Consider the following 12,115-nt stretch of genomic DNA (forward strand, 5'->3'; position numbering starts at 1 on the left):
AACTGTTTCAAAGTTTGTGTGTTTTGAAGCAATTACTTCATGAAAAACAGCTTATTGGGGAAATACTTATGTTAAAAGCAGAAGACCAAAAGAGAAGGAGATAGCTCCAGCCAAGGAATTCTCCTTGGTTTTCTTGTCTGTTCAGAGCACCTTTATTGTTCTCTTTGGCAACTTTGAAATGCAGTTTTAAGAAATTTCTTCTCAGCAGTAAATTAATCATGATGAATAACTTAATCGTGGGTATGTCGCCGTCCTTAAATCAAAACCAAAATGAAACGTCCTTTTCTTTCATTTCCGGATTTCCCTTCATTTGACATAAAGGATATTTTGCTCAGAAGGCCTCACCTTTTTAAAATAATCGCGCTCTTCGAGGCTTGTTACCTTCGCTAGAAGCGCTGCATTTTACCTCGCTTAAACCGCGCCAGCTAACCCGGGGTGCAGGGGAGAAGGGAAAGCAGTAAATTCCTCGCCCCCCAGGCTCGGCCAGTGCCCCGACTCCCGCGGGATCGCGGCGGGCGGGGGCGGGGCGCCGCCTGCCCCGCCTGCTCGGGGCGGATCCGCTGCCGCCGCCCGCCGCAGTCGGAGCGGCTCGGGGCTGTGCAGGGGCCGCCCGTCCCTGTCCCCGTCCCCATCCCGCTCCTTGCCGTGCCCCTGCCGAGCGCCCGCGGGCCGGCGCGCAGCGCAGCGCAGCTCCGGGTGAGCGCCGCGGGGTGCGCGGGCGGGGGTTGGGCTGCGGCGGTGCGGGGACTCCCATCCGCAAATTCCCGCCTCCATGGGCGGTACCGGCTGCCGAGGGGTGACCGGTGTCCCCAGACCCCGGCCGGTGCCTCCGCGGCTCTCCGCGCTCGGGGCTGGACCCGCTCCCCTTTCGGAGGTGGAAAAAGTTTGTGCGGCGTGGAGCGGAGCGCGGCGGAGCGGTGCGAACTTGGGCTGAGTTAGGCGAGGCTCTGCGGCATCTCCGCGGGGGGACGGGGAAGAAGGCGGGGCGGCGGGGGGCTGCGCTGCGCTCCGTCGGGGTCTGGGGTCCGCCGTGTCGGGAGCGGTCTGGCTGAGCTCTGCCGTGCCAGTGCCGGGGACAGCATGAGCGCTTCTCCCGTATCCCGTTCGCGCAGCGGTCAAGGGAGCGCGGACAGCGGCCCGAGCCGCCGGCTGTGCGCGGCTGCGGTGGCGGTGCCGTTCGGCTGTCTTTCCTGCTAAGTGTTTTTGTGGCAGTCCGTCGAGTGTTAAATCTGAGGTGGAAAATAAATATCTCTGCTGGGCTACTGCATCTTGCGGATGAAGTATGTCTCTATGACATCTTAGTGTGGAAACTGTTTGAAAAAAATCAGGAGAAACTGCGAATGGCTTATTAGCTTATAGGGAAATAACTGAATGTAATAGCTGTAATCTCGTATTAGAGAATATAAAATCAGTTATTCTGCTGATTGTTCAGAATTCAGCAACTGCTACAAATGAATAAGAGATGTAACGAAGTATTTTTGGGCAGTAGTTGTGAAGACTAACATTCAGGTTTGTTGAGAAAGTATCTTTTGTTTAATATAAAATACAACTTACTCTGCACAACGTATATGTAACTAACTTCTACATTACAGATATTCTTCAAATTCCTTAACCGAAACACCTGTTATTATCTAGAGGTTTTCCCCTGTATTAGAAGGGCTTTTAGTCAAGAACACTTATCTCTGCCATACGTGAATAGTCATTCTTGCATAATTCTTTACCATTTCATTTGTTTCAGGATCAACTCTTGTGCAAATTTAAACTATTTTCTTAAGTATTGGTAAGAGAAGGACTTTTAAAAGGTACTGCGTAGGTATTCTTAGTAACATCCTACATTTATTCTAAATGCATGACATAAATCAAAACAAAATGAGGGGTGACTGAAAATTTTGTCTTGACTCATCCAAGACAGTGTACTAGGTCTGATCAGAAGCAAGCCAAGTTCTCTCTGTAAACCTGAGTCGATTTTACAGAGGAGCTACTCCCATTTCAGTCCTGTTCCAGCACCAGCGTTCTACTTACACATCAATGACTGTTGCAGTGTGCACACATAACATTTCAATTAATGCTGCCTCAGCTGTCTAAAGGTCTGATGAGATGCTTGTTAGCACTTTGATTGCTTTTTTCTGGCAGTGTTGCCCCTGCATTTGGGATTTGGACATTACATGTTCATAGTGGAAAGTAATTACAGCAGGTAATAATCTTTGGTGTATCCATTAAAATAATAGTTTCCTCATTTTTGTACAACATCTGGGGACAGTTTTTACCTTCCACTAGGATATTTTTTTTGTCAGCAACTGAGGAGAGCAGTGGAAGAGGCACATGAGAGGCATAAAATGAGTATTGGTAAATTGTTATCCACAGGGTTACTGCTTAAACAAACATATAATTGCTGTGTCTGGTGGGATGTGACAGAGCTTTATGCTGTGTATTCTGATTTAAATTTTAAATGTAACCCAGTGTATAAAATGTTTTCATAAGTTTCTAATCACTTCCTGTTTCACTAATATCAATAATATGTTTGTCCTTTTAAGACGAATGAAGAAAACACGTCCTGTGAAGAGTAAAAGTACTTGATTCTGGGAAGACTCTTACAGAACTTCTAACTTCAAAGCTGGAGAAAAGTATGAAGGAACGGTTCATCTGACTCCCTCAGCATCTCGCACAGAACACAAAATGGCTCTTCAGAAAAAGACTGTTGTTGGTGTCTTGGAGGAGTGGTGTTTGGCGGAACCGCTGTTCGGTTGCAGGTGGCACCAGAATGTTAGGAAAAAACTGAGACTGATACGAATTGTAGGGCTCCTTGTCAGTGTAGTGGCCATTAGTACTTTCTCACTTTCAATGAGTGCCTTTTTCAAGATGGAACCACATAGCATGGCGCTGGTCAGCAGCCTAGATAGCCAAAAGCTGGTGCGTGGACACCAAAGAACTCTCTTGGATTTCACAGAACAGAATGAAAATGGCACTCCAGATCCACATGCTTCTATGAAATACGAAGCTGGGCGCGACAATGAAACAGATGATCATGCGAAGGGAGAGTACCCCGAGGACCTTTTCTCTCTTGAGGAGAGGAGACAGGGAGCAGTGATCCTCCATATAATTGGAATGATTTACATGTTTATAGCCTTAGCCATAGTCTGTGATGAGTTCTTTGTTCCTTCCTTGACTGTCATCACTGAAAAACTGGCCATTTCTGATGATGTGGCAGGGGCAACCTTCATGGCTGCTGGTGGGTCAGCCCCAGAACTCTTCACTTCTTTGATAGGAGTGTTTATATCCCACAGCAATGTTGGCATTGGTACAATAGTGGGATCTGCCGTGTTCAATATCCTATTTGTTATTGGAATGTGTGCTTTATTTTCTAAGGAGATCTTGAACCTTACTTGGTGGCCACTCTTTCGAGATATGTCCTTTTACATCATCGACTTGATCTTGCTAATCATCTTTTTTCTGGATAACTTCATAATGTGGTGGGAAAGCATAACACTCCTGACAGCGTATTTTTCCTATGTGACATTTATGAAGTTCAATGTCCAAGTAGAAGAATTGGTGAAGAAATTTTTAAACAGGAACAAGGTTGAGAAGGTAACAACAGATGCTGAAGGAAAGGTTGGTTCAATTTTTAGTTGAATTATATGTAATAATGTCCTTGTAAGTGCCAAGTCTTTCTATAGCATAAGGGTTCTATTATAGTACAGTAACCAATATAGAAAAGTTCCGTGTTTTGCTCAAATGTCTTTCTGTTTAATCAAACTGATACTATTGAAAACAAAAGAACAAATAGCCTTCTAGCAAATAAATAGCTTTTCATTCCAGAGCGATCCTGATCACACAGACAGCAAGAAAGAAAATGCCAGCAAAAAGACATAAACCTTTACTCAGCATTTTGGCACATTGATGAGGTCTGAGCTATTTTTTCCCTAAGCTTTTGGATTAAGCAGTGACAATATCTGGGGAGGATCTTGTGACAAAATTTTGCTTTCTAAAGACTTTTAAAGCACTTTCTTCCTTAGAGGAGGTACCAATAATTCAGAACAGTGTACAGAGGTATTTTTATACCTGTTTTTCATCTACCGATGCTGATAATGCAGCATGAACTTCCTTTTGTAATTAGCGACAATTACATGAAAAAAAACTCATGAAAAGTGTGACCACAATGGCAAAAGTCATAGGTTCTCTGTTTAGGGAGGATAGTTTCCCATATGCCATTTGCAACTATGCAAACTAATTTTTCTCCACAAGCATATAATGAAATTTATGCACAGAGGGCTTGGTGGGTCTCCACTGATTATCCAGTTTTCTTCTTAAAACAAGCAATATTTAAAGGACCTATGAAGCTGAGCTGATTAATACTTTTGCATGTTGCAGTATATTGGTTGGAATGTCTGTTTTTATATGACTTTGTGTATATTCATCGGATAAAGCTTTATTATGCAGTAATTATTCACGTTATCAGGGACCTAGCTGCTCACTGTCCTGTTTCTTTTGTTTAGCAGTCCTATGTGAAATGGTTCAGAAGAGAAACAATCCACCACTATCAATGCACAGGCACATAAACAGGAGGAGAGGTAGATTGTTACGGATACATTGTGTGACAGATACATCTGGTTTTAGGGGAAGCTACAAACCATCAAAATCAAAACCCAAAAAAGTATCTTTTTTTTTTTTTTCCCTTTATTTTATTCTCTAACAAGGTTTAACAGCTGTACAGTTACTTGTAACTTTGTATTTTCCTTTTAGGGTTTGTTTGTTTGTTTTCCAAAATCAGCATGCTCATTTTCGTCGGACTTTATAAGTAAATGAAAAGAAAGGTCAATACCAACAAAATACTTGCATAACTAGCAAAGAGCTTCTTTCACTACGTTAGTTGGTTTCTAAATAATCTAAGAGTTCATAGTGCACTGTAAGTCCTTTGACAGTGCTAAAAATACGTGGTGATAGAAAGACTATGGTATATGGAGCAAACTTTATCTATCCAAAACTGGACAGAAAATATAAATCTCTAACTGGTCTGAAGCAATCATCAGTATGAAAAGCAACTGCCTTGTGTTGTTGAGGCTACAAGGTAAGGGAGAGTAGCTGTACATCAAGGTGTTTATTTTTGGCTGAATAGAAGAAAAAATAATTTGAGAACCACACTGAGCATTTTTTATATTTGAAGAACTCTAGATGGACTTGATTTTAAAAGGATACCTTAAGGACCACTCATTTATTGTTTAACATATTAATTAGTTAGAGTTTGTTTATAACACAGGTACTCAGATTTCAGATAGGGGTGAAAAAAAATTAAAAATTGGCTACTTTTCCTAAAATCACAAGCTTTGCATAGTATGTTTCATGAAAATATTTTTCCTGAATTAACTTGAATTTAATTAAAATGATAAAATAATGTATTCATGAATCATTGAGGGGTGAAGAAAGATGAAAGATGCTCTAATTTTATTGCAATTTAGCTAATGCATATTTTCTGCTTCCTGAGGAAAATAGCTTTTCAAGGTGTCAGACCATGTTTTTACTCTGTGAGCTATGCTGTAAAGACATATTTTTGAATATTCCACTGACACTTTGAAATTATAAGCCATTATGAATGATTTTATTCTTTGCTTGAACAACATTAAGGAGGATGAATGTAATTTTTTAATAGCAAGGATGTCACAGATTATGTGTGTTGGATAAAATCGCAGTTAAGTTCTCTCTTAATTTATTTGCTATTATTAGATAATTGGTTGTCTTGCTTTTTAAATTTAAAAAAAAAAAAGCGAAAAGAAAAACTATTATGTGCAGTCCCAAGCCTAGCAGAGATGCCTAGGGCTTTCAGCTTGGAGTTACTGTGTAAAGCAAAGGATAAAATGCTTTAATAGTCTGAGGTCTGGTGCCTCGTAGTGAATGCAAGGCACATGGATGTTTATTTCCTAAACAGTGAGGGTTATAAGTATCACAGAAGTGATAGTCTAAGCTTTTGGTGGCAAAAAATATTTCCTCTCCAAAGTATTAGCTATTAGCCTAGCTTGCTTCCACTCATCAAGAGCATGTATGTACAATTATATGTATCGAATTAGCGTACTGAACTGAGAATCTGCAGTCTCAGTTGTTTCTGATGGAAACTTTTTCACTCTCTTCTCCCCCATTGAGACAGAGAATTGCTAGGCAGCTCTCTGGAACTGGGTGTGTTAAAATCACTTGAAATATTTTAATTTCAGGAGAACAGAGAAAATTCTCTCTCTTCTAACCAAAACTCCCTCTGTGTATTTGTTGTTGAGTCTGCTGCTGCCAAACTGGCAAGTATTCTGCTAAAAAAATGTGTGTGTCGTATTTATCTTTAAGACTGTTGTAATCTGAAAGCAGCTCAACAAATTTGAGAAGTCTAAATAAGGCAACATAAAGCTGGATAGTGAAGAGTTAGCTGGCTTATTAGCAAACAAGCACCAAAGATTAAAAACTGATCAGATGAGAAACATCTTGAGATACTGAAATGTGTTTTAATGTTAATATCAGTGCTTTTATTCTCAGTTGTCCTGAGAGGTTGAAGAAAGTTTTATGTTCTCATGGATGGTATTTCCCATGAGGAAAGGCTTTGGATATGAACTGATTTTTTTCATCTAGCTTTCGTCTGCTCTAGGTGCATTCATCAGGTTGCTGCAATGCATGCATATCTCTGTAGATGCCTTTTAGATTCCTTTCCCCATTCTTAAAAATTAAAGCACATTTTTTTTTGTACTAGAAAATTGTGACTATTTGAACTTCTGATCTTATTTTCTTTAGTGTGTTGGTTCCTTGTACAAATTTAAATGCAGACAGAGTATTCTGTATGAATTTCAATGTGCTCACTATTTTCCTTTGCATGCTTTCAAACATATACAATCTGGATTATTAAAGAGTCCAGGTTGAGAAAATCTGGTGACTTTAATTTTTGGAAAAATTTTGTGGCACTGGTGAGGACAGACTACAAGCTTTTTTCATTTAGAGTTCATAGGGTTCATTGGCAAGGTTCTGTTTGAACTGTGGATAGTTCTGCACCTCATGCCACCCCCTAGGAAGCCTGATGGCAGTCTGATAACTGATGAACTCCAGAGAGCACTGTGAGGAGGATGAATAGAAGGAGGATAGATGAAACAGCGAGACAGCTTGAAAAGACAAGATAAAAAACAGATGTCTGGGTTCTACAGTGTAGGATGGCATATGGTATATGTGGATCAAGATGGGTCCCTAACAAGTCACACTGAATGGGCCCTACTGTAGTAAGTGCCATCCCACCCATCCCACCACTTGATATCCCCCAAAGTCCTGTCCAGCCTAACTTCTTCTGTGGCATGATTTTTAGGTTTTATGTAGCTATCCAGCAAAGAACAGAAGACTTTTAGGACTGAGGTGGAGACTTTGGTATTAATTTGGTATCTTCCTCAGCTGAACAAAGATGTTTAAAAACATAAGCCTGAAATTGATTATAATAGACAGGAAGAGGAAAACAGAAAAAGCTAGTGGGCAAACTTCTTAAAAATAAGACGTTTTTACAACTTTCTGCTAAGATTTCAGTCTGTTCTTCATTGTCTGTATTGGTGAAGTTTTGTTGAATGTATTAAGTCATGTTAAAACATCACGTGGAAACTTCAGTGCTTCAGTACTTTTTTTTCCTTTAAAGTAGCATGGAGATCATTGCAGAAATGCTTGAATCTGATTGTTCAGTAAATAATTCAAAACAGTTCTGTTTGGCAACTAGGAGAACAGAATGTGGGTGGTACAGGGATGTTGTACAATGACATCTGTTTCACTGACAGTACCATTTTAGATAAATAGCTTATGGTATATACAAGACAGTTGCAGTTTTTCTACGTTTACAGAGAACTGCATTTGGAAAATGAGCTATTTTTACCAACATGGCATAGCTATTATTTTATTGCCAATTTTGTTTTCTCAAAAAGCTTGAATAGCTTGTGTGTGATATTTTAAGATCCACATTGATCTCAAGTGTTGCCACGGTGTACTTAATGGCAGTATTTGCATTCTAAAGGAAAGTAACAGTATTTTAGTTGCTTTTATGCTTGGTGGTTGTATCAGCACTGCACATGCACATTCACTGTCATAATGCCTGATCTAATATGTATTCAAGGTAAAACACAAGTTACCTGCATGTGTATGAGAAAAATGGAAACTTCATCTTCCAGGGCTTAATGTTGAATCCACAGACCCAGTAATTATAACTCTATCTACAGAATAACCTTTCTTTTCTCACTACCAAGATTTTTTTTTTCGTAGTTTTCATAGTCCATGGTTTTTCATAGTTCTTCGGAAGATTTGACTTTTATTCTAGACACAATTCTCAGTTGGTCTACTTGTGCAAGCACGTGTGTGAATACAGAGCTATGAGTATCTGGATCTTGCAAGACAGATGCATTGTTTTAAGTACATGTTTGAAACGTAAGCCTCAGCACTGACATTGAAATATCTTTTGTTTAGATAAATGTCTGGTTTTGTGTCACGTTTTATCTGCTTTTATTCTCTCAAAAAACTTTCAATCTACTTCTGTGTTAATTTAATGTTATTCCAGTAACAGGAACTATGAGTTAATTTGCCTTGCATTTTTAGCATTGTTGTTTCAATTTAGGACTATTAACTGACATAACCATAGGCTGATACTTTATATATGAAACCATTAGTACAGTGAAATGGAAACTATTCTCAGTTTCTTTTAGCACTTGTCAGTAATTTATTGACTATGAGGCAATGATTATAGTTTTCACCACAGGAGTCTCTTGGTATTTTATGTGTGTACTTTGGTAATGAGCAAAAAGTGACAGCATGCAAATATAGTGTAGGTTAAATTCTCTTAAAACATGGCCATCCACTAAGATGCTTCCCTTGTTAATTATGATGGGAAAAGGAAGTCTGGAACTGTGCCGCCATTAATAAATAGCAAGGGAAAAAAATATCCATCAGTATATTTAAAAATAATAAGTATATGTAATTAAAAATAAGATAAATTATACATCTTAGAGGCTATGCAAAACCAGCTATGTTGGCAAAGTTTACCATGCTGTGTATCAGAAGAACTCCAGACATGGCTAAATTTGTTGTACCAGAGGCTGTACAAAGAGAGGAAAATCGAGGGATGTTATAAATGTTGTGTCCTTCCTCAGTTTTGGATACTTTGGTCCACTCCTCCACAGAATGTGAGAGCTATGGGAGACTGTAGGTGGAATTTCACCCCAAATCTGTAAACCAGACCTCAAAATATCTGCCAGCTTTGGGGTGCTTTGCTTTATCTCTGGAAGAGCTTTACTTTAAAATCAAAAAGAGGTTCAGAAATCCTTTTTTGGCTCACCTTGTGTTCAGAAATGCCAGACACAGGTGCGGAAGTATGGTACTGCTTTTCCATCTGACCCATATTCCTCTACTTTTTCCCCCAAGATAGCTCTCCAGATTTACCTCTCAGATAAATATTTAAGAAAATCCAAAGGCTTTTACAAGGTCTTCAGATTTTGGGGATGAGAGTGTTCAACTTTTATGAAATTACATACAGATCTCCCACATTCACTGCCCATTTTAAGTTGGTGCTGCACTCATCATGTAGTTTTGAGAGGCAAGGCACAGCTGACTCCCCTACTCTCCAGATCTTGTTTTACAAGGCAGTAGTGGCCACTCCACAACATGTGTTTTAGACTGTGGATGTGGGATGTGGGTAGTGGGAGCTGCCCTAGGGCTGTGCTTGTTGCAGTGCTGAGGGTGCCATGCCACACACATTTGGAGTGTGTGATGCTCCGAGCACTGCTGACTTCAGAGTGACCTTGGCCTTTCGGAGTGGTGACATTCCCCTGGCAGCCAGCACTACACTGCCAGGGCCACAGGCCAAAAAATTAGGTTTGATGAAGTGCTTCTTTCCTGCTAATGATCTGGGGTTTTGTTGTTTTTATTAGCAGGAGTCAGTTCTCCATTGCCAGCTGTAGAGGTGAGAAAATAGGCTCTATTGTGTCCTTTCTCATCTGATTTTTTTTTTTTTTCCCCAAGAATTCATGTATTTTGCTTTTGTAACTCTGGAATAAAATTATAACCAGTTTGAATTTTTTAGTGTGTAATGACTAGTGTGTTCACAACAAAGAGAGCCCTGCATCAAAAGAGATATAGAAGTGGAGATCAGGAAAGTTCTTAAAAATAAGATATGTGCCCATGCTTCTCGTGGAAGGATCTGTGTGGGATGAATGAGTATTAAAAGTGTTTTATACATGGCATATAGAACAGATGGGAAGATGTCTTGGAGATGAGTGTAAACGAACAGCTGTAACACCTATAACTCTTACGACATTCTATCTAGCAACATCTTTTTTATGGTTTATAAAATAAACTTCAATATAAAGAATAAGACTTGCTTATTTGTCCCCAGACATGTACCAAGTTTTGTCTAACCTGCAAATGGTGACTAGTGTGATGTTAATAACTCTGTAAATGGTTTCCTTCTCCTCAGCCTAGATCAGCCATGCTCTGTTGTTCTTCAACTGCTTTTATTTAAACATCACTTTTTATTATTTAACTTAATGGCTGCTTCCATTAATCTTTGCAGCAATAAGTGTGCTATTGGCACAAACCAGAAATTCAAATGCTTTCTTGGCACTGAGAAGTTTTTTAGAACCTACAATGACAAGGTAGATCAAATACTGGGTAATTGTAATGAATTTATCATGCACAGACATGTACCAGGAGATATAGGTGGCTTAGAAAAAGGAAGGTGACTGGTTTTGTGATTTTATTTTTTTTTTTTCAAATTCAAAACTGCTTATTAATTACTGCTAAAAATCACTATATTCCTTTATCAGTGCAAGCCAAATACCTTATTAATACTTAGCTGTGCATTTCAAAATGCTAGAAATTTGGTCTCTCAAGTTGAACACCTTATAGAATGCTTCTGACACTATATTGTTCTGAGACAGGCACATATTTTTAAACTGTTTTTAATTTTCCTATTGAAGTAATGAGATGATAACCTGGTTTCTCCTAGACTAGGTGCTTAGGTAACTGTATGAAATCACAGCTGCTTTCCTCAGTGGAAAGAAACTCATCATGGGAAAAAGATAAATGTGATTCGCAGTACCTGATCAGAAGAATATGATTTGTCATGTATACAATTTTATGTACTGCTAGCATACCATCAATCTTTTCATCCTCACCCAAGCTGTCACTGAGTTGCTGATTATTTATTAAACATAGATGTCCAAGAGGTGATTTAAAGAAGTAGCTTATTTCTCTGTGTGATCTTGCAATAGATCTTTGCAAGTGTCATCAATGATGTATCTCGTAGAAGGCAGCACCTTTTTGTATTACAGGACCTAAGTCAAAACACTACTGCTGAGGCCCTGTTTTGCTTTTGAGGAAAATAGTCAGATCAGACGGTTTGGATTTAGTTTGGTTTTGCTGCAAATTTGTGTGTTGGAAGTTCTTGCAATTGTACTGCTAGGTGCAGGTCAGAGTCACAGGCACATGGAAAAATCCTAAGTTCAAGCAGCCTTAGGGCATACTTCAGGCAAACAAATTGCATCTGACAGAATATATATTGTAGTACATTGCTGCCTTTTGTTATTTTGCAGGCAATACCTGTATCTTTGAGGAAATTAGCTATTTGCTGTCATTGGTGGTTTGTTCATGTACCTGTGTTCCGATCTGAAAAAAGGAAATGAAAAAAAAACCCGCTGTACTGGGAAAACAACCACTGCCTTGCTGGTAACAGAAGTGGGCCTCAGGGCTGGGGAGAGCAGTGAGAATTCAGTGTGTTGATCATATATTTGTTTCTACAGCAGGTGGAGGGTTCAGAGCTCACGTTGCCTCTGAAGCAGCTTTATCTAGCAGTGTAACTACTGCCCTGCCTTAACCACTCACACACTTTGGGTGATTTTACTGTCCTTGTCAGGTACAATTTAATCAGGGCAGCTCAAAGAACAATTACTGCTGCGTTACAGTGTTTTGCACTATTCCATTGCCTTTCCATTGCCATCCGTATTGTGATTTACATGAACAGCCATAAATAGCTGTGATCATGGATGACTTCCTTTACGGTGAATGTGTGAAAACAGACTTAAAGGTGTGTATGTGAAATGATATTAAAACCACAATAAAATCCCGCTCTTAAGAG

At 39.5% G+C, this 12,115-nt stretch overlaps 1 protein-coding gene across 3 annotated transcripts in view; it reads left to right on the forward strand.

Annotated features, from left to right (window-relative positions):
- The first annotated feature begins 580 nt into the window (after nt 1-580).
- SLC24A2 (solute carrier family 24 member 2) overlaps nt 581-12,115 on the forward strand; it is a 105,140-nt gene continuing 93,605 nt past the window's right edge. For 2 of the 3 annotated variants that reach the window (XM_088054248.1, XM_088054246.1), the window contains exons 1-2: nt 581-696; nt 2,535-3,609. In XM_088054248.1, the coding sequence (XP_087910374.1) occupies nt 2,677-3,609 (933 nt within the window). In that variant the 5' untranslated portion in view covers nt 581-696; nt 2,535-2,676. Of the gene's footprint in view, nt 697-850; nt 918-2,534; nt 3,610-12,115 lie in introns of those variants that run through there. The other variant, XM_088054247.1, reaches the window with a different exon arrangement.

The sequence above is a fragment of the Pseudopodoces humilis genome, chromosome 4 (assembly GCF_049639895.1).
Source record: "Pseudopodoces humilis isolate 2021_Gansu_Grassland_sample_001 chromosome 4, ASM4963989v1, whole genome shotgun sequence".
NCBI classification, from domain to species: Eukaryota; Metazoa; Chordata; class Aves; order Passeriformes; family Paridae; genus Pseudopodoces; species Pseudopodoces humilis.